Source organism: Pleuronectes platessa, chromosome 6 (assembly GCF_947347685.1).
Source record: "Pleuronectes platessa chromosome 6, fPlePla1.1, whole genome shotgun sequence".
In the NCBI taxonomy this organism is placed as follows: Eukaryota; Metazoa; Chordata; class Actinopteri; order Pleuronectiformes; family Pleuronectidae; genus Pleuronectes; species Pleuronectes platessa.
The window spans coordinates 4,397,743-4,419,704 of NC_070631.1; the positions used below are offsets into that span (position 1 = coordinate 4,397,743).

Consider the following 21,962-nt stretch of genomic DNA (forward strand, 5'->3'; position numbering starts at 1 on the left):
CATTCAGAAACAGAATCAGAATCAGTAGTTTTTTTTTGCCAAGTAGGTTTATACCTACAAGGAATTTGCTCTGGTTATTTGTGCATACAATGAACATAGAAACATAAAAACATAAAAACATAACAAATACAACAAACATAGAAAAGCAATAAAAAGAAACAATATATATTTACTCACTTTTTACTTCTTATTTACTCCCTTTTTCTAATATTTATACAAACTAACATTTATTTAGACATAAACATATCTAAATAAAAAGATATAATAGATAAAAGATATAAAAAGTGAAGTAAAAAGTGAAATGCAAAATGCAAAAAACAGTGAACAGTGTCAGATTGCAATATGCAATGCATTAATGTTGTAATGTTCCCTTTAATAAAATAATAATCATATCATCTGCAACTGTTGTATTAATTATTGTGTCCTGGGATTGGGCATTTAATATTTGCCCTATACTTTCAAAATATTTTTTTTATGCAGCGTAGTGCAGCCAGTTTCTGTTGGTGTTTATAAACAGATCTATAAAGATAAAGTATTAGAAAAGATAAAAGATAAAAGATCTCATCCTTTTTGCTGCTTCTCACTATTCCTTTCGATTATTTTGTGATGCGTCTTCGATTGTTTTCAGCTTCTTTTGTTCGTTCTTGAAATAATCCTGGTGCAATAAATGTTTCTTCTGACGTGCATCACATTGCTATAGCTGCAGTTTTAGTATTTATGTCTGATTTAATTCTTTCCATGACAATGTGCTGCTTGTTTCCTGGTTACTCGGAAAGTCGTTAAATCCAAAATCAATCGACACCTTGAACGAGCACAGCTTTTAAAAAAATCAGTTCACTGTAAATGTCAGTGAACAGATGTGAGACTCCTGAAAACATGAACATACACAGGAAGCTGCAGGCATCTCATCCACCATCACTTTAATTTACAGCCCATGTTAAAAGCTTAGGCCGTCTCATAGCAACCTCTCCTCAGCCCCCTGATTCTGAAGGACTGCATGTGAAAGCACAGGGTTGTAAAAACTCATACATGAGACTCTTTCTAGGACTTAATCACTAGATATTATTAATTTAATCATGTTTACAGAACACAGAGTTGTTTGATACATCACATCGATGACTAATAATAACTGAAGAAACATTTATTCCAACAATAAACCTGATAATAAACTCACATGGAAACTGTGATTTTTGTATTTCAACCTGAGACAAACTTGATTCTGTAGCTCAGTTCACATCTCAGTTCAAATTACCACCTTTTTCTTTCTTTCTATTTAGTTCTTTCTCTCACTTTAATTTGTTCCATAATTACGCTCAAGAAGAATTAGCACCTACACGTTAAGATGTGCTAAAATCCCAACTGCTGCCTCCCTACTTTGTCTCTTATTGATAAACAGACAAATTAATTCAAACATACGAAAGCTTATCAAGAAAATACTGAATAAAATAATAGAGCATCTTCTCCTGGCAGCGTGATATGCGACCTGAAACAACAAGGCTGCCCTCCGATGATATGAGGACGACAAGAGCTCTTCACAGTTCCGGTGAATTATTCATTCTCACAGGAGCAGCTCATTGTTTTCATTTATTATAAAGAAAATGTTAATGTATTACGACGACTGCTATGTTTTATTCATGACCTGCACATAATGTGAGGTATGGTGGTTTTATTTGAGATTTATCTGTAAAACACATTCAGCATCACTTAGTCAGCGCAGGGCTGCAAGTTGTTACAGATCCAGAGATGAAAGTTCACTCAAAAGAAAATCCTCACATGAAGAGATGGAAAAAGGAAAAACTGTGAGAAGCTCAGAAATAATGAGATCTAACCTTTTTCCACTTTGAGGGTAAAAGGTTGCGTGTATCTACTGTTGTCGTTGTGTATCTGTGTAGGAAGTTGTGTCTTTGGTGTTTGTCTGGAGCAGAGAAATTAAATCCTTGAATCTTTCTTCAGAAAAACTCACTTTTCCTGACAAACATATTGAATTTCTTGCGAATTCCAACTGATGTTTTCTGTGGCGGAGCTGAACAGAAGAAATAAATGGCGCCGCTATAGAAGCCTCTTCAGCTTTGTGTATATCTGGCTCCCATTGACTCTCCCTCAGACCCTTGTGACATCTCCTTCATCATAAAACCCCTCATAAGGGTTTATCAGCCCTGTACAGCCTGCACAGGGTTTTGAGAGGCTTAATTGCTTTATAAGATATTTTTCAACGTGACTGAGAACAAGGCTCCTGCATTAAAACACACTGACAAGGTCGAGTATTGACAGTGAGCTCAGTCTACAGGCGCCAAGTTCATGATATGGTGCCTACAGAGGTTTTACATATTTCATACATGTTGCAAATTATTTTGTATTTGTTATATATAACTTATTTTAAGCAATATATAGAATAACCTTGTGATTTGAGGTATATAAAGCTACGCTAGAGGGTACATATAAACATATATGTTTTTTTACTATCTTTTATTCTCTATTCACAACTCAGTGCTGTGTGCCACAGATCAACTTGTCTAAATCTATGGAAAGTCACGAATCACCCGTTAAATATCTCTCAAGATTTATTTTAATTCAACACAGACAACTCTCATCAATAAAGAGAATGAAACATTTTTAGGATTCGTTAAAGGGACAAAGTTCAAAGTACAAAGTAACATGACACAGGATCTGCAACCAGTAAAAGGTTTCACATACGTGTCTTATACTGGTTTTATATATATCCAACAGCAGGTTACACGACGAGGAGAGAGCTGGATATATTGAGATGCAGGGACATGCAGTGTTGGGGCGGACATGTCGACAGCATTAACACAACAGCGAGCTCGTTGGCAGCAATTAGCGTCACCATGTTTCCTTTAATCACGCACTTGCTGTTGGAGTAGTTGCACCAGTTGCTAATACGACAGCTTTGTTCTCCTTGTCGGACTCGGCTGATGTTTTGAATAAGAACCAATTTGTTTGCTATTAAAGCTTCGATGGTCAAAAGCTCCTGTCGAGCTGAAAATCGGATGTGGATTATTTTGAATTATTAATTACTCTGGATTCAGAACTGATTTCAATGGACTGGCTTTTCAATAACCTAATTAAACACGTACATTAAAGGTCCTCTATACAGTGTTTTCAGTTACTTATAGTAAATCTCTATACTTGCTGAAATGATGGAACTGTTCTGATATTTACAATTTATTTTATCCAGCGCTAAATCATAACATGAGTTATATCAGGGTACTTTATCAAATTGGGCTGGTTTATTTTCAGGAACCCCAAAGTGATTTTGATTCAACCTCTGAAACCATGAATATCGATCGGAAAACTCCATGATAATCAACACACTATCAGGTATTATTGTATTTCAACTTAATATAACCCTAAATTCTTTATTACCATTATCTTACATCAGTTAGTAGTTTGAATTAGCTGAAGAACAATCCAAAATACCAATACTTAGAACACAGTTACAATACTGAAGCCAAAGTACCACAACTACAACACAAACACAATTTGCATCACAGCAAACACAAACAGTATCCACAGATTCCAACACTTTTTATAACAGGTAGAAATAACCACGTTTTCTAAACTTTAAACAGAAAAACATCCATAAATAATTAATCACACACAGTTTTATCCCAGAGCTTTTATCAAGAGACGCTGAAGGTGCTTGTGTCGTCAGCCTTCACGTTGAACCTCTTGAGGGTTTGGCCGCTCACGTCCTCCTGCTCCGTGATTGGCTCGTTGCTCTCGTGGGACGAATCCTTCATGACGCTGTAATACATCGGCACGTTGTACTCCACCGCCTTCTCCTTGTGCCGCCAGTTGCACTTGCACAGCTTTTTGAAGGCCACGCGAAACTTCTGGGACATGAGGTTGTAAATGATGGGGTTGATGGCGCTGTTGGTGTAGATGCACATCCGGCAGAAGAGCAGGAACCAGGTGTTGTGGTAGGGCGGGTCGATGAAGGAGTTGACCACCACCAGCGTTCGGTAAGGCATCCACAGCAAGGCGAAGAGGACGACCACCACAGCCAGCATCTTCGTTATCTGATGGTGCAAAGTGAGGGAGATGGAGGAGCAAGGAAAGAAAAGACAAGAGTGATGAAATCCTGTGATAATGATAAGGAAGAGGGCAATTATAACATCCTGGCAGACACAGTGAATGACTCAATGTTAATGCAAGAATCCGCAGCCCTGCTAGCTGCTGAGTGAGGCGGTAGTAAACGCTGACGATGCTAATGTCAGTATTGGTCACGATCACAATGCTAAAGGTTGAGTTAATGCTAGAAAATGTGCAAATCTGAAAGGTCGGCCACATTGGAAGGATGAAATGTTCCTTCTAAAGGATACTTGAGAAGCTTTTGTATAAACTCTGGGATTTCTTCCTAGATCTCATTTCGCGAGGCACACGTTTGTCAGAAAATGAAGTTGGTTTGAACCCTGCTAGCTTCTCAACTGCTTGAGGTCGGTTGTATTGACTGTCGGTGTCAGAAAATTACAGAAATTGCTAAACACAGATTTGCCAATTCTGATATGTGGACGATATTTTACCATCTACCAACACCTCCCATGAGGAAACACTGGCAGCCGGACATGCTGATGTTTAACATCATGTTTACAATGTTCACCATCTTAGTTTAGTGCATTAGCATGCTAACATTTGCTGACTAGGACTAGACAGCTGAGGCAGATAGAGACCTCGATATTATTAGATATCCACGTCTCTAGAAAAATTAAGCTTTCGATTTGATGGTGAATAGTGAAACTCAATCTCACACTAAGCAAACTAAGTGGCTGCCTAGGGCCCCCTGTGGCCACCAGAGGGCCCCCAAGAGCCCTTGAAATGCCCCATGAGAAAGATACATTTTATTTTATGATGTATAAGGATCCATTAAGTCAGCGGTGGCCATCATACAAATATGCAATATCATGTTTATGCCATAGCAAGTTAATACTTCTGGTTTAATCAAGTCCTGCTAACGTGACACCAGCTGCTAACAGCGGAACTTGACTCACATATATGCTCATAACGAACATATGTAACTAAGTAAACTAAAAAAAAAATTGTGGGTTACACCGTTATGATTATTTATAGTCGTGGCTTGATTGAAGCACGTTTGTCGTGCACTAAACACTAAATCCTGACTCCTCCTCACATCTGGGTGCAACTGTTTTCACTGAACATTGGGTCTTTGTCATTCTGGATTCATTATAGCTGTATCAACCAAAGCATTATCTTCATGCATAGCCAATGGATCTTTATTGAAAAAGGGCAATTTGTATTTCATCTATTTTATGTCTGTGCGTAGAGCGAAAGTAAATTGCTTGTACCAAAGTGGCGGGGGGGGCAAGTCAAAGGATCACATACTGTATGTCATTGAGGTTCATGATCTGGGGACTGTAAGTGTCCAGTGGTGATATTTCAGTCTGGACCAAAGTAATGAACCAACCAACTGACATCGTCATTGTTTCCTTATGAATTGAAATATATATAAAAGGGAAATAATCAAGATTTAGAAAATTCTGACCCCATCAAGGTCTATCAAAAAAAAGAAGAGTTAACTTGATCAGAAATCTACGATGTCAATATATTCTCATACAGATGTTTTCTTGTATTAGCTCTGACCATTTCCTCAGTCAGACCTCCCCAGTACCTGTTTCCGAGCGGAGACCGCACCCTTGTTGGTCTTGTTGGTGCTTTGTGAGTGACCCTGGTGCACCGACCCTCCTCCCTCTCTGTCGGTGAGATGCGACGGCAGAGGACTCATGAACAGGATCCTCGCGATGAGTCCGTACAGGACGGTGGCCACAGTGAGGGGGATCCCGTAGAACAGGGTGAAGTCCAGGAAGTAGATCGGCATGTAGAGACTCCTGGAGACACGGTAGCCACACGTGACCACCACGCCGTTGGTATAGACGGTTTCGTCTGTGTCCACTAAGAAGAACCACATGATGCAGTAGAGTGAGGTGAAGACCCAGACCCCAGCTATGATCCTCTTGGCCCGGGACACGGTGCATATGAACTGCGCCTTTATGGAGTGACATATTGCAATGTATCGCTCGATGGTGAACGCCGTGATGGAGCAGGACGACACGTTGATGCCCAGGTACTGAAGATAAGTTATACACAAGCATCCCGTGTAGCCGTATATCCAGAAGGAGATGGCGTCGGAGATATTCGGAAGCCCCGCGGCCAGGAGCACGATGAGGTCTGCCACAGCCAGACTGACGAGGTAACAGTTGGTCGGGGTCACCATGTGCTTGGTGCGCAGCACGACCAGCACCACCATGATGTTCCCAGCAATCCCAACTCCACAGATGAGCATTGTCAAAAATATGGTTATGACCTGCTCCTCGAGAGGGTTCCGAGGCATTTCTGTCAGATTTAAAACCTGAGGGACGTCTCGGAAGATCGTCGTGTTGTTCTCCATCGTGTTGAAATAAAATTCAGTTGATCTCCAGAAGCACAGCACAAGAATCCTAGAGACAGAAATACAAAGAAACACTATTTAAGACCAGAATGAGAGTTGATTTGTTTTTATTTATCTTTGTCAAAAAGCAGGGTACTCAATCAACCAATCAAATTGTATTTGTACATAGCCCACATGCACAAATATTTCATATATAAGATATAATGCTTTAGCCACTTCCTATAAAATGTCTAAATATAAACATTGAATATAAGTGATATCTTTAAATTCCAACATTTATGTCTGTTTTGATGCAGAGGAGATTGAAGAGAGAGTGAAAGTTTTAAACACTGAAATCCATAAACATCCATGTGTAGTTTGCATTTCTCTTAATTTGAGCTCTGAAACAGTGACATCGTTTTTTTTCCTCATCATATAATATTATTAAAAAAACCTGCACACATTAAAGTAACAACCTGATCCTTTCAAAATTAAGATAAATATCTTGTGGTGAGTAAATTAAAAAAGACCCTCGCCTGCTCTCAACAAGAATGAGTGCCCTTACCCTTTCTGAAATAAAGCAGAAGTAAATCCCTTAAAAAAACGAACAGTTGATTCAAGTCAAGACAATAAAACCATTCGAGAATAAAAACATATTTTCAAGAGAAGAGAAGTGAGGGCTTACCATCCTCTGCAGCTCAGGCAGCACTCACTCTGACATGGTCACAGCACTCAGGTGCAATCAACCAAGGAACACAGATGACTGCTTTGTCGTCGCTCCACTCACGTCTCTCTCTCTCTCTCTCTCTCTCTCTCTCTCTCTCTCTCTCTCTCGCTCGCTGTCTCACTCCACTCCCTCTCACATCTCACACACACACTATCACAGTAGATCCACACTGCAACACAAACTTGAAAAATCAATTCCACCTCCCTATCCAAGCTCGGAACAGCATGTCATCCACGGCCGGAGCAATAAACCCCGCAATTATCGAGAGGGCTGAGGAGGTTCGACACATTATCCACTGCAGCAGCTGGCTGTTCAATTGAAATGGTGCTAATTGTGAAGCTGGCCTTTGTTTTTCCTCCCCAGCAGAAATAATATCGATAAAACTTCATCTTGTGCAAAAGAGATATAATGACATCTCTGGATTGAGTGTAGAAAAATGTATTCCAACAGCAACAACTAAAGATCATCGTGCAAAACAATCTATCAGCTGTAAAAAGAGATTGTGATTCTCAGTTTCTAATACATTTTCATATGAGAGTGATTTACAGTTGCTGAACGTGCAGTCCACCACAACAGCCTCTAAGAAGAAACCTGCAGAACTCTTCTATTCCAGGTTATTGTCTGATTGAACTGCTGCATGCAAAGAGTGTCAAATATTGTGTTTAACAACTCTTCATCTGATTTAGATTCATTTTATATCAATTCACTTATGCTACATCACAACATATTGTACATTACACAACAAGCAAACAGCTGGTGACTGTGGAGAGGAAACAACTCCCCTTTTACAGGAAGACGCCTCGAGTAGAACCAGAACTCGAAGTGGTTAAAGTGAGCAGAGAACAATCTCTCTATCTTTATTTATAGCTTTGTTTCTTAAACTTGTTCTATGTCCTAATAACCGGCTGGTATGGAAGTCACTGGAAACCCAAACTTTATTATAGTTATAGAATGTTTCACACCCAAATCCATTTACTTCAAGTTTCATTTGAGATTCCGAGGCTTGAAAAAATGCAATTTTACTCTTTAACATCATTAGAGAATTTCCACCACACTTTGTGTTACTTTCAATGTTGCAGCAGTAAAAACAGTGTTTTGAGTTTTCATATTTTACATCATATAAGTTCAAGAAACAGCGGAAATTAGCTGATACAGAATACACGGTGTGGTAAGAGCTGACTTTTCCAAACTTGAACAAAAGATTAAAAAAAATCTTACATTTGATCAATAATCCATTCTTGCATTTCCAATGAATACAAATCATACAAAGCAACATGCTGACAGTGAATATTATTTATTTATTTCATCAATTATTTCTGCACCAACATCTGTACCAAGACGGCTGCATTTTGACACAATCATGAAGTAGTCAGCAGTAAAAATAGATGTATTCTATTTTTGTTCTGGGTCTTAAAATAAACTCCTAGAGCCTCGTGGGAACTTGAAACAGGGACGTATTCAAAGAACGTTTTCAGAGAAAGGAAGTGTTTTTTTTTTTTGTAAGGCAACACAAAAATAGACTGGTGATGTGCTCATGTAGTAGATTCATCCAGAGGGTTAAAGATTATCAAAGCCAATAAAATACTGAAAAGTTACAGTAGCGTTCCTCATTGGCCTGAAGCACAACAGTGTCATCTAGTGGAGCTGAGGAGTTAAAGAAACACAATAAATCACAGACAAGAGGAAAAACCACATTGCAAACAAGGCAGAGAAAGAAAAACCCTTGAGGGTTTGAAACAAACAAGGTCCAACTGGAGCTGATGTTGTGATACATCTATAAAAATCACATCAGGCTTATTGTGAACTTCTTTGAGGATGAAAATGAATCACACACAGGAAGCTCTTTTATTAGTTTATGTTTTCAGAAAGACGAAACAAAACGTAAGAGCACCACGTTGTGATGCAACTTAAAATAAAAAGGGAAGTGTAGGTGATAAGGTTAAATCAGAGTCGTGTTGTGAGGCAGAGGTCGGACACAGCATGAGCTCAGATGATTGTTTGCTAATCAGAAAGTTTAGTTTTTCAATTATTGGCTCTGTTAGGTTTACAAGTGAAGATATTTAAGTTACTTCTTTAAAAATACATTTACAATGTTTACAGTCACAAATGTATATTGTTATTTACATATTTGCTGAATCTGCGTCTGTGATTCTCTCTCACACACCGACACCTTCTTCACCAAATTTCATGAAAATCCATTGAATACTTGTGGAGACAATTCACTAAAGATCAAAATGGTTAAAAACCTCTAGTTGGCACCAGAGGACAAACCAAGGAATCTTAGACGTCTACAGACTCAATATGTCTGTTGCTGGAGACAATTCAGCCTGGATCAATATCAACTCACTGATATCACTATGCCGCCGGCAAATCCAAGCTCTACATCGTTCAGTGGCGTCTTCACCTTCATGCGATCTCAACACAAACAGTCTCTTTTTGCTTTGCTTGCATTTTCTCCAGCAGGTAAACCCTCCTCCGCTCCTCCTGCTCCCTGAAGAAGGACGCAGAGATTTTCCTGCGCAGTCGTCGGGCGTAAACCTCCAGGAACACCAGGGAGTAGCTCATCAGCCAGAGACATCCCAGCAGGAGCGTGACTCCCAGGTTCGGGGGCGAGGTGGTCACGTCGCAGAGCGATGGCTCGGGGCTGAAGGTCCACTTGTAGTCCCTGTGGAAGTTGGTCAGCTCCTGTGGGCGGCAGGCTTGTGGGATGAGACAGAACGCAGGGGCGAACCACTGAACCTAGAACAAACCAGAGCACATACAAGTGTTGGGAAACAAATGCTGCAGGTATAGGAAGAGGAATCTCCAGTCTTTGAGCTGTCTTACCTTATAATCAACAGTAATGCAGGCAGATGTTGGTGGGAAATCCAGAAACCAGGGCGCCATCACCTGAACTATGTGATAGACGACATGATCCAAAGCTACTATTGCAGTTATTGCAAGGAAATACAAAGTTACCAGGATCAAGGATATGAGGCAAGAGGCACATTCCTGTTTAGATATTCTACAGTTTGACAGCTGGATTTGATTTTTGGCCGGTCTCTCTGTCCCAGGAGGAGATGATTCTCTCCTGAGCTCCTTGGAGATGTAGCCATTGTCAAAGTGAACTGACGTCAGATATGATTTCAAGTAGCGCGAGGATTCAAGGATCAGCAATGCAACGAAGATGGCGGCGAGGATCCGGTTCAGCAGCAGTTTGCCGTCTGTCAGAAGGCTCCTGGCGTGTGAGAAGTTGACCTCTATCTGCCCGATCAGGTTTTTAAACCGGCTTTTGACCGCGGACAAATCAACGTGCGTGAAATGGTCCAGCTTCCTTAAATTCGTGACAATGCTCAGGTCCTCCCTCCTCACCCTGATGGTTTCTTCAACGAGCTCTCGCTTCGCCTGGTTCCAGGGCTCGGATGAGTTCAGTAGAGTCTTCGTGAATCCCTCGGCGGTGCACTTGAGGATGTGAGCTACTGCCCCTACGTTCACCGTGATATTTGGAATGACGTTCACCACCAAGATGGCCAGAGCGGCGGAGATGAGGAGCTTGCCTCCCTGCTTGGTGCAGGCGGTGGGAAGGATCATGGTGAGCACACAGCGCAGAGGGTGACACAGGAAGGAGACCAGGAACATGGCCACGCCGTAGACGCAGGCGGTCTGAACGGACGCCTCGTGGTCATATCGCAGAGTCTTGGACAGCCAGTGATGCAGCAGGCCGCCGGTGAGGAGGGTCAGTGTGAAGCAGAGGGAGAGAAGAGTCAGGACGTCTCTGCCTGCAGGTGCAGGTGCAGAATAAACATCCCAGAGGTAAAGCAGCACAGATTTTAAAGACTGTCTTCGAGATCCCTTTCTGCCCCTGCTGGGTAGAAGAGAATAGAACCATAAGGAATGTGTTAACGCTGCAGAGAGATGGATGAGAAGATGAAACACTGGAAACAGTGGAAACCTGTTTCTGTCCAAAGGTCAAATGTGCCTCTTATCCCCACTGGTTCCCTGCAGCTTCATGGGGTCAGCACGACTCCAGTAAGTCCACTGGGCCAGTGAATACTACGCTGATTAAACAAATGGGCTGCGGTAGGTTAATTACTGAGGTTTAGAAATAGAGGAACCTGCAGGACCAGGTCAGCTGTTTCTTCCTGTTTCCAGACTTTATGCTAAGATAAGCTAAGTGTTACAGGTTGAAAATGTATTTTACAACTCAAGCCATCAAACAATTCAATTCTAACGATGACCAAGTGAATTAGACATTTCCTGTTCACTCCTGATGACTGATGAGGATCTTATATTTGGTTTTAACAACATTTTATTGATGGTTTTAGACGCTCTTGTTTTTTTTGTTGTTATTTGATGAATTCATGTATTTATGTTTTTTCGGGGACAATAAAGTTGAAGTCGTGTCTAGTTTCAGTTTGAAGGTATCTAACTAGATTTTAGGTTTTTAAATAAGTTGCGATAAGAAAGCAACAAGTTTTAAACTCAGCCTTGACTTACTGCATCATGTACTTTGTAATTAATATAGTGGATTTAAAAAAAATGTTTTGTGGTTGTTACTTATTTACACATCATTATTATATAATATATTAATTATAATAATACTACAACAATTTCGCAGGACTTCTCTTACACAGATATACTTTTTAAAAACATAATCCTGTAATTTTTTTTATTATTCAGTCTCATGAAAGACACATTCAATAGCAAAAAGTACTATATATATAAACCCTGTGTTTGTATAATAATTTTTCAACAAATAGATCAACAGATGATGTTAGATTGAAACATCCATTATAATAGGAAGTCATTAGACTATTAAGGCTCAATTGAAAGTGCTGGAAAAGATCTTACCTGAGAGGAGGAATAAAAGTCTCTGTGATAAACTTCATTCTCTGCGACACCAGAGAGTCGACACTGGGGATAAATAACTGGGAAGTGTTTGAACTGGGAAGTGTTTGAGGGACTGTGAAGGTAAAAAAGGGAACTTCACTGAAGAGTCACAATCATGTTGGTGTTTGTGTGTCGCCTGCAAGCTCCCACGCTCAGACCTGTGCCAGCCGAACATGAGACCAGATCATATGGAAAGAGGCATGACACATTCACACCACACACACACACACACACACACACACACGCACGCACACACCCACCCACACACAAACAATGTGACTGTAGTTTCAGAATGACACAGGATTTGATGTAATTTGCTGTGTTTGTTTCTGTCATCACACACACAGTGAAGATGACCACACGGTTTATTTTATGGTTTATTATTTTCAACATCATCTGCTTAAGGTGGGAAAGTTCATCAGTTTGTCTGAATTCAGACTCAACGCTGAACCACTTCCTGTTTTACACTTCACTTTGTTCCAGTTAAAATGAAAAGACGAAGAAACTAATGTGGATCAAGGTTTGTGCTCAGGCCCAGTATAAAGCTATTTGTAAGAAATGTTTTCTGGATCACACACACACACTAACAGACACACACACATACACACACACACACACACACACACACACATACACGTGTCATACAGTTGGGTACATCGTGATCTGAGCTTATGGGTTCAGCTGAGTCATTTTTAGTTTTGCATCTGAACGTGATGGGACCTTTTGCACCGACCCTGCCAACACTGAGTTACCACACAAACCTGCACAAGTTAAATATTGTTGTCTGGCCCAGTGACTTTAGCAAAGGTCCTTCAGGCAGTTTACAACAGCAAATAGATATTGTGAGGAATTTACGACTGTGTGCTCTTTCTCTCTCTCTCTATTTGTCTCTCTCTCTCTCTGTCTGTCTCGTCTGAAGAGGCCGGAAACTGTAAAACTTGTAGAGCGACATCTCATTAAAACCTGACCAAACTCTATTTGGTTGTTGGATTCTATCAAAAACGGAAACTCAGCCGCTTCAGATATCCTGACAATTTCGTCATTGCAGTCAAAAATCAAATGCATCAAAATGATCACGACAAACTCACACAATTTCCTTGTAACAGCATTTATACTGCATTACCTGCAAATCACTCTGTAACAAAATGTACACGTTCATTAGTCAGGATTCATCCGCTAATACAGACAAGATTTAAAACACGACAAATAAACAGGTAACGTGATCTGTGGGTGATTTCAACCCAAAATATATATATTTTTAAAAGAATTATTCACAGATTCTCTCTCTCATTCTTCATCGATACAAACAGCGCCCTCTGCAGTCACACTGGAGTTTCAGAAATATAGAAAACGAACTCTTCAGAGCTCGAGCTGTTGTTGTTTTATTTTTGTTGAGGTGAAATGTTTCTCTGGTCCTGTTTTTAAAAAGTAGTAAATAACACAACTTGTTCTGAATGAAATCTTGACACTTTCGAGAGCCTGAAAAGACACTTGAACGTAAAAACTTATGAAAAGCGTCGCAACAGGTGAAAGCTGAAGCTCCCAGAGCGACACAGTGTTGACGTGAGTCCCCGTTTAGTGTTGGATCTTCACACGATCCTCTGACCTCTGACCCCTCTGACCCTTCTCCTCTGCGAGTGATCAGAGAGTCGCATTGAGCGCCTGAACGACCACAGCAGCAGTCTTGTTGATGGGATGAGCCCATTCCGGATACGTGTGCAGGTCAAACATGGCCACGCCCCACGTGTTCATGGCCAGAGAGACACAGAGGATGCCCAGGATGTTCATGACGAAGCCAGTCTTCACCTGAGGAGAGACGAGGATGTCGATTAGCCGCAGTTTGTTTGTGTATCGCGTTAGCATCGAGAGCCGCCGCGGTGATCTCACCATGTCTTTGACCATGAGGTGTCCTGAGGCGAAGGCGATGGAGTTGGGAGGCGTGGACACGGGCAGCATGAAGGCATATGAGCATCCTACTGTGGCTGGTATCATGAAGTACAGAGGGTTCACTGACACATGGATAGCCTGCAGAGACCAACACAAACACATGTGGACGTTATATCACCAGCACAACGCTGCACAGATGATCCCATAGCTGCACTGGTTTCAATCAGACCTCACAAACACCCAGGAGAAGCCAGAGCGAAGATGGTGGAGGTTTTTCTAGAACTCTAATTAACCGTCAACTCAATCTCTGATGAGCACGAGAACATGGGGGGATAGGTTGTTGGTTCAAACTCTTATTTTGTATAGAAAGGCTCTGTTGAAATCCATAAAACGTGCTTTATATTCTTACACGGATCGAAAGCTGCCTACAGAAACAAAATGGGTTGCACTCAGTGGAAGGAAATCTAGAATCTTCTATTTGCTTATTGACACCGTTTCATACACGTTATTTAAAAATCACACAGGCTGGAAATTGTAAGAGGTAAGGGAGAAAAGGTTTATGAGCTTGTTACCTGTTTGTAAGAAGGGTTACGCAACAAGCTACTGAAGGGATTACCAGGTAACTCACTGGTGAGGTTCAGGAAAGAACCTGTTGAATTTAAGTGTGGATATGGGTCAAAAGGCAGATCAGGGCATGTGTTTTGGTGCAGATAAGTACAACCTGACACTATTGGGCCTTGGCGGAGATATATGATCTCTGACCGCCCTTCAAGTCAGCTGCGATTGGCCCGAACCCCCCCTCGACCCTCTGAGGATGAGCAGCAGAGCTAATGAGTGGACGGATGATGAGGAAGCTTTTCCATACGTCCTGTAAACGATTGTTTGAGTTTGTGCTTTGCAGAACAAAAAGCTCCGGATAATAATTAGTGAGAGCAGCAGTTAATGTCCAACAGGCTTCAAACAGAACATCTCCTGCCAGAGTTTAACATCCCCACTAAGCCTTAGACCAACATCCAGCATGAGGTCAGCTTTAACCCGTGTTCCCAGCTCGGTTCACCAGTTTCCATTGCTTTGCTCTGGCCCCGCTACACAGCAGGAGCATGTACGTAAAGTTTAACTCTGTCTCTCTGTAGGTAGAATCCCAGTCTTACCAGTTCAGCAATGACGGGCAGGAATATGATGATCGTGGCCGTGTTGCTGGCGAACTCGGTGAAACAGGCCAGGAAAGCAGTGATCAGCATCACAGCTGCGGCGGGGGGGACCTCGGCCAAAGGTTGGAGGTGGCCCCCGATCCAGGAGGCGAGGCCGGACTCCTGCCAAACGCCACAAGACAGGGGTCAAGGGTCAAGGAGCAAATCACAACATAATAGAGCCAAACGGAGAGAAGGACCCAGACAGAGCAGAGCCTCGTTCCTGTCACAGTTTATCTGGTTTCATAAAGCACTTATTTTTGAAAAGATCATTTTTAATATCTTAAGATTAGTCTTATTTGTAATACATTTGTACATATTTAGTTGTCTTAACACTTTGTTTTTTGTAGGTTTATTCAAAGTAGATTTGACCTTTACCGCTGCTTCAACATTTCTTTATGCAGGGCTAAGCTATTCAGCTAACAACTGTGACATAATTAGTAAACAAATAAGATCAGTATTAATATTAGTTATGTTTTCAGATGATCCAACATCTTTACCTCACAAGCTTTGGCCATAGCGAAGCCGCCTCCGAGCAGGAGGATGATGTTCCAGGGAATAGAGTCCTGGGCTTTCTGCCATGATAAGAGAGGAACGTAACGAGTGTTGGAAGCTGAGGAAAACGTGGAAGAAAAAATACAATATAAGTCAAAGATAATTCAATATGAGCTTGTTTCAACTTTTGGAAAATGTTTCCATAATTTACTTATCCTTGGAAGTATTAAAACATAGCTGGTGTGGGATTGAATCAATATCCCGTTTACAACCTGTAAATACAGTGGATGCTTTTCTGCTGCTTACAAATCAAATAAGGAGCTGGATTCATTTCCAAATTCAAATCAACAACACAAATATGACAAACAAAAAAAGAACCCCAAAATCTTATTATTTGTGCTGTCCTGCTATGTCTTTAACACTTCAGTAGTTTCCTGTTAAGCTTTTACATTTTGCTGAGCTACAACCAATTTTCCACTCTGCTAGATATTCATGTTCTTCTCTATTAAAACAATTTGACCCAAATTGAAAGAGACAAACGAACCCCACGATTTGTTTTTTTGGCTCAACCCCAGTGGTTTATTTGACCAGCTGAGCATAATATGTACACCCACACGTGTCTCCTGTTACATGCAAGACACGTGCGCACACACACACACACACACACACACACACACACAAAAACCTCTGTGACAACATAACTTTGAGAGCTTACTCTAATCACAGAAACAGAGGAACCACAGTCTCACTGCAGACTTTCTAATCTGCATAATTAACATTCCTCAGGTTATTTCCACAGTTTAGTATCAGCTGTTCCGGAGACAGACTGAATTTCTCTGAATCTCTCTCGAAAAATGTAATGTATGAACTTCTGACCCGACCTTGAAAGGTCAGGAGCTGTTAATTGGTCGTTTCCAGTTGTTTTAACATTTTGATTTCTTTCCCTTTGTGTGTTTCAAATCTTATTATTCTTATATTTTAAACAGTTAGTCACTGATGATTAATTGGTTTAATACATTAATTAGAATATGTTTTATTTCTAGTAAATGAAAACTATTCATAAGGACATTTACGAGAGGTCGCTGACCTTGGGGGTCGAACCACCAGCTCAGAGAAGGTTTCTGCGACGGGAAGAAGAACAAAATGGAGACGATGATCACACCAGTGACGGCATCTGAGACGTACCTGCAGGACAACAGGAGGAGAGCATTCAGATCCTCAGCAGGCGACCATCATTTCCCAATAGAAAATGCACTGTAATTCATAATAAATCCACTACGCTGTGTTTTCTTACCCTTTTTTGAAGAACACAGACCAGCCGGTGATAAACTTGGGATCTCGTGTGAAGAGGAGAACAGCGAACAAAACAAAGAAGAAAGCGATGGCTCCCTGTGCGAAACTGAGAGCGAGTAAAAGAAGAAAAAGTCAGTAAATGACTCTGTGATAATGAGAAATGACCTCATTCGCCGTCTGTTGCACGAGACTTGCAGACATACACGAGTCCTCACTTTATGGGCCCTAGTTTCCTGTAGTCGTCCTGGATCAGCGCCTGGGCTCTGGCCTCGGCCTGGGCTCTTCGGTCGTGTCTCTGGATGCACAATCTGCAAAACAAATAAACTGTGAGACACACGGTATTTCAAGAGAAAGGAACTGTTGATATGTGTCCATAAAGAAAAACAGTTATTCTGGCTCACAGGATTTATATCAAGAAATGACATTTGGCCTTTACTGACAGGGACAAGTGTCATTTTCATTTCAGACATGTATACCTTGTGTTGAGTCCCCCGTAGAGGTAAGCAATCCACAGCCATCCCACAAACAGGAAGATCAGCATGAGCGGGAACGCGAACGCAAACCAGGAGCCGAAGTTGATGAGGTCACAGTCTGGAAAGTAACTGTGAAGCCAAAAAAAGGGTTTGTGGTCAACTTGTCTGAAAAAGACCCAGTTCTCTGTTAAAGCACAGAACTACAGGTCACCTCTTCAGCTGGCCAATCAGGATGAGGTTTGGTGCGGTGCCGGTGAGCGTGGCCGTTCCTCCGATACTGGCTGCGTAAGGAATACAGATCAAGAATCCTTTCCACACCTTCAGCTGATACTCCGACTCTGATCGGATCTCCTCAGCCGTCCTCACGTCCGCCGGCTCCGTCCCGTCCGTCCTTTCAACGTGATCGGACACATCGTTGTTTTGCATGATTTAGTTTTTATTGCCCGGTTCAGGACTTTAAAAGGAGATAGTTTGACATTTTGGGACATTTGATCCCATTCATGTCCATAACAGATATAATATCATATCTTATAATAATAGAAATAAACATTAACTTCAAAACAACAGAAATATGAAAGCATTTACAGCATTAGACCACAACTAAGTGTTAAAAGTGAAAGTAAATCGTCTTTATGCTAAGCTAAGCTAATTTAGCAAACAGCTGGCTCCAGCTTCATATTCACCCCACTCATATAAGACTGATATGAATCCTCTCATCCAACTCTCAGCAAGAAAGTTGCTTGAATGTTTGTTTTCAATAGTCAAATGATTCTTCTTCTTCTTACCCGTCTATCGACAGCAGTTGTTTTTCCACGGGCACGGCCGGCAGCGAATGCATCTTTAAGGTGCACTGACCTGAAAGAAAGTTAAAGAGTTTAAACTAAAAACTACATCCGGAATAACACTGATCTCCAAAACGTGAGGGAAAAACACTTTGTGTCTTTAATACACAACAGTATGTCAATAAAGTGTCATTAATCAATCATCACTTGAATATTGACTAACTTTGTGTCTAACGACTCAGTTTGTTGGAAAAAGAGGCTCAAAGTTCGCAGCTTAGATTACACATTGAAGACTCGTGGGGACAGAGGTGAAACATTCATGTCTGTAAGTAAGTGTGGACACGTTTCATCAATAAACAAATATTATTAAACCTGCAAGTAGCGATTTTGGTGTAAATCTGTGGCAGTGGGATTGAACTGTAAACACAACTATGGCATATTATCACCTTATGTCACTGGCAACATTATCATTCATTTATTCACTAATATTCACTTGCTATAATCTTGATTAAAGTAAAAACTGGCTTAGTTTTGCCAGGAAAACTATTAAGAAAATATGACGTACCATTAATGATATCGCTGTCTGAATCCTTCGGGGACTTGCAGTTCTTCTTCAGCGTCTCCAGGTCTCCAAACAGACTCTCCAGGATGGCGTTAGCGATGGGAAGCATCATGGCCGTCGTGGCCGTGTTGCTGAGCCACATGGACAAGAAGGCTGAAGTCATCATCATTCCAAATATGAGCCTGGAAAGAAAAAGGTTCCCGATCAGATCAGTGACACCGATCAACCCCACAGCCGCTCACTTGAACCTATGACTTTTAAGAGGATAATAGGATATTCTCAGTGTTGATAAATCACACAGGAGGACAAAACCATGTCTGTCTCTCGATGCTTTCACACTTCAAACTTTCTGTCATGGCTCTCAACTCCAACTCCACGAACACAGAAGACTTTATTATTAAAATTGGTCTGAAAAATGCTTTTTAAAAGATGCCACTGTTATTTTATCAAATGCAAACCAACCAGGAGTCCTGATTCCGTGGGGAACTCTCTTGAGCTCCCTCGAATGTCAAAGTTTCTCTCACCAGGCTGGTTTCACTCCCACGATGCTCAGGACCTTCAGGGCGATTCTGCGATGCAGGCCCCACTCCTCGATGGACGACGCCATAACGAGCCCGCTGAGGAAGAGGAAATTGGTCTCGAGGAAGTACTGAGGGCAGATCTTTTTCGACGGAATGATTCCCAGTGTTGGGAAGAGGCAAACTGGAAGCATCGCGGTGACGGCGAGAGGAAGGGCCTCCGTGCACCAGAACGTCGCCATCAGCACCACCACGTAAAGACATCGTCCCTCCTGGAAGAGAAGGAATCATTTTGACTTCGGAAAATCACTTTAATGGTGTTTGAGTCATCTGTGTGCACAAGAGGCCTTTTCTGTGTAAAGCTTATAAGTAAATCAAAACAAAATATTAAATGTTGATGAATGGCTCATTATGAACAAAAGGGAATTCTTTAGATTTATGTTGCAAATAAAATCATCAATTTACCCCTTTTATTTAATTGTTTATTTAATTCATTAACCACTGAAGTCAATACAATATCCAAAAACGCTTCAGTTTATCCATGACAACTCATGAGAGTCTCAATAGGATGTTTTCAGTTTGACTATTTTGTTCAATACAAAGTCCGAAACTAAAAGATGTTCAGAGTTATGAGACAAAGAGAAATAAATCCTCTTATTTGAGTTACAGGAAACATGAGAATATTTGTTATTTCATAACTGAAAATATGAATCCATGTTCTAAATAGCTGCTCGTCTACATTCTATTGATTCTGTTTTCAATTCATTGATAACTTGTTTCAGCTCTAAATGATTAATATGATGCACATTTGATTTCTTTCTATTCCTGGAAAACTCTGGCACTCACAACTTAGAAAACAACTTTTGACACATGTGGATACATTTTTCTACGTTTGTGACATTTCTTGTACATATCTGTGAATAAACTTCAATCTTCCATCCTTCACATGGAAAATGCACACGTGGAGAAATGCCACTCACCTTTTCTGGCAGAGTAAAAATCAAAGGCAGGAAGACGAGGGGGGTGATCAGCAGGATCAGCTGCTTGTGGACGCACCACAGCTTCTTGGAAACCACAGAGATTTTCATCGCCGGAGGAAAGTAGTTTGGCTCCGTTTGAGGGGAAAGGAGCTGCAGGCTGTTCTGAGAGGAACCTGCTCTGCTGCACTTTGAAGCCCCGAGCTGGAGTGTGCAGAAGATTAACTATGAGCTGAGCTACAGGTTAACTCCTCGTATGGTGGTGACAAATTGTTAAAAGGGCACAGTCTTCCTGTCAGGTTTCCACATGTCTCTCTCTCTCTCCCAGACTGGAGGAGTGAGGCATCTTCAGACACACATGCACACACACACACACACACACACACACACACACACACACACACACACACACACACACACACACACACACACACACACACACAGACACACGCTCAGGGGTTAATCTATGTAAATGATATGTCACTGTTTGTCAGTGGAGCTGCAACATTAGTGCAACTTAACCCTTAAATACCCTGACACCTTACAACTTACAAAATAAGGAAATGTAATAAAGAGGTCAAGAGGCAAAATATATCTTGTATTTGCATTCTTTTTTTTCTAATGGTTATGACATGCAATGATAACATGACAGGTAATGTGTTTATTGTGTAGTTAAATGCATGGTTGCGTGTTAGGATTCATAGGGCGGATCCAGGAATAATTTGAATGTTCTTTAAAACTGTGACATAGGGCATTATACATTTTAATTTAACCAGAAACTTCTGGATTCAGTGAAAACGTTTGATCACCAGTAGGTTTTAAAACATCTTCTACATATGTTCTTGAGTAAAACCCTCTGAAACTAAACTAAATAATAAGATATCTTCAGCATTCACACCACATGCTCACACTCACTACTTTCACTCTTTGATCCTGGATGCTGAGGAGCCCCCCCCCCCCCCCCCCCCCCCCCCACACCCTGGACACGATTTGGCTCGACTGATGTTTCAGCTCCATCAGAAGCATCACCACCTCCTCCTGACCCCTGTAATCTGAACACACTCCCTGTGTAGACCTGGAGCCAGCCTGAGTCCTGGCAGCCTTGTTGACATCACGGTGTGTGTCTTCATGACAGATCATCAGATGAGCCAGATCATCTTCTTCACAGCAGACATTTTGACTTGATGTGTCGTAGCAGCAGAGACACAGGTGTAGCTCACAGACACGAACAGTGGCTCGGGTCCAACAGGCACTGGGAGAAAACTCATGTGCTTTACTTTCACTGCACTTGAGGATCCTGCTCTTTTCAGTATCGAGTTATTATTATAATTATTATTATAAGTTTCATAATAATCAATTAGAATCTCACAATTTCCTCCTTGGGTCAAGAACCAGGAATTATTCCTTCAGTGAAAATGTCTCACAATGTTAAAGAAAGTTCAAATCTTGGATCTGCTACAAAATTCAATTTTTATTTGACCTATAAACATCCATCCAGCAACAAATCCATAAAGTAGATTTTTGACAAATCTTGCTAACAAACAAATAAACAAACAAACGTTATGACCAACTTAAACAAAGGTTGCAGCAGAGGTTTGAACTCGAAGTGCAAACAAAGCTATGAATCTAAAAATGAAAGACGTGAGTCCATAAACACAACACATCATAAGCTTAGTTATACAATATATCTGCCACATACTGGTAATGGAAAAAACCTTTATTATAACAATTGTCATTGCTGCTCCCTTCATCTCTGTCAGACATTTTCTGTGGATTAGATATTTTA

At 41.1% G+C, this 21,962-nt stretch overlaps 3 protein-coding genes across 5 annotated transcripts; all 3 read right to left on the bottom strand.

Moving 5' to 3' along the window:
- Window positions 1-2,789: 2,789 nt before the first annotated feature.
- LOC128442708 (thyrotropin-releasing hormone receptor) lies at window positions 2,790-6,424 on the bottom strand. Its single transcript, XM_053425273.1, has 2 exons — window positions 5,648-6,424; window positions 2,790-4,040 (listed from the first exon to the last, which is right to left on the bottom strand). The coding sequence occupies exons 1-2, from the start codon at window positions 6,422-6,424 to the stop codon at window positions 3,642-3,644; spliced, it is 1,176 nt and encodes a 391-aa protein (XP_053281248.1). The 3' UTR covers window positions 2,790-3,641.
- Window positions 6,425-8,047: 1,623 nt separating this feature from the next.
- ocstamp (osteoclast stimulatory transmembrane protein) lies at window positions 8,048-12,055 on the bottom strand. 2 transcript variants are annotated; one of them, XM_053425137.1, is made up of 3 exons: window positions 11,961-12,055; window positions 9,957-10,971; window positions 8,048-9,869 (listed from the first exon to the last, which is right to left on the bottom strand). In XM_053425137.1, the coding sequence occupies exons 1-3, from the start codon at window positions 11,996-11,998 to the stop codon at window positions 9,537-9,539; spliced, it is 1,386 nt and encodes a 461-aa protein (XP_053281112.1). In that variant the 5' UTR covers window positions 11,999-12,055; the 3' UTR covers window positions 8,048-9,536. The 2 variants fall into 2 exon arrangements, with proteins under 2 accessions (XP_053281112.1, XP_053281111.1); XM_053425136.1 differs by having other exon boundaries at window positions 9,957-10,974.
- A 1,043-nt stretch (window positions 12,056-13,098) lies between these two features.
- slc13a3 (solute carrier family 13 member 3) lies at window positions 13,099-19,456 on the bottom strand. 2 transcript variants are annotated; one of them, XM_053425198.1, is made up of 12 exons: window positions 19,206-19,456; window positions 18,681-18,863; window positions 18,405-18,442; window positions 17,549-17,765; window positions 17,341-17,466; window positions 17,080-17,157; window positions 16,866-16,970; window positions 16,659-16,756; window positions 15,577-15,689; window positions 15,038-15,199; window positions 13,887-14,024; window positions 13,099-13,805 (listed from the first exon to the last, which is right to left on the bottom strand). In XM_053425198.1, exons 1-12 carry the CDS (start codon window positions 19,439-19,441, stop codon window positions 13,641-13,643), a joined length of 1,659 nt encoding a protein of 552 aa, XP_053281173.1. In that variant the 5' UTR covers window positions 19,442-19,456; the 3' UTR covers window positions 13,099-13,640. The 2 variants fall into 2 exon arrangements, with proteins under 2 accessions (XP_053281173.1, XP_053281174.1); XM_053425199.1 differs by lacking the exon at window positions 16,866-16,970.
- Window positions 19,457-21,962: the final 2,506 nt, after the last annotated feature.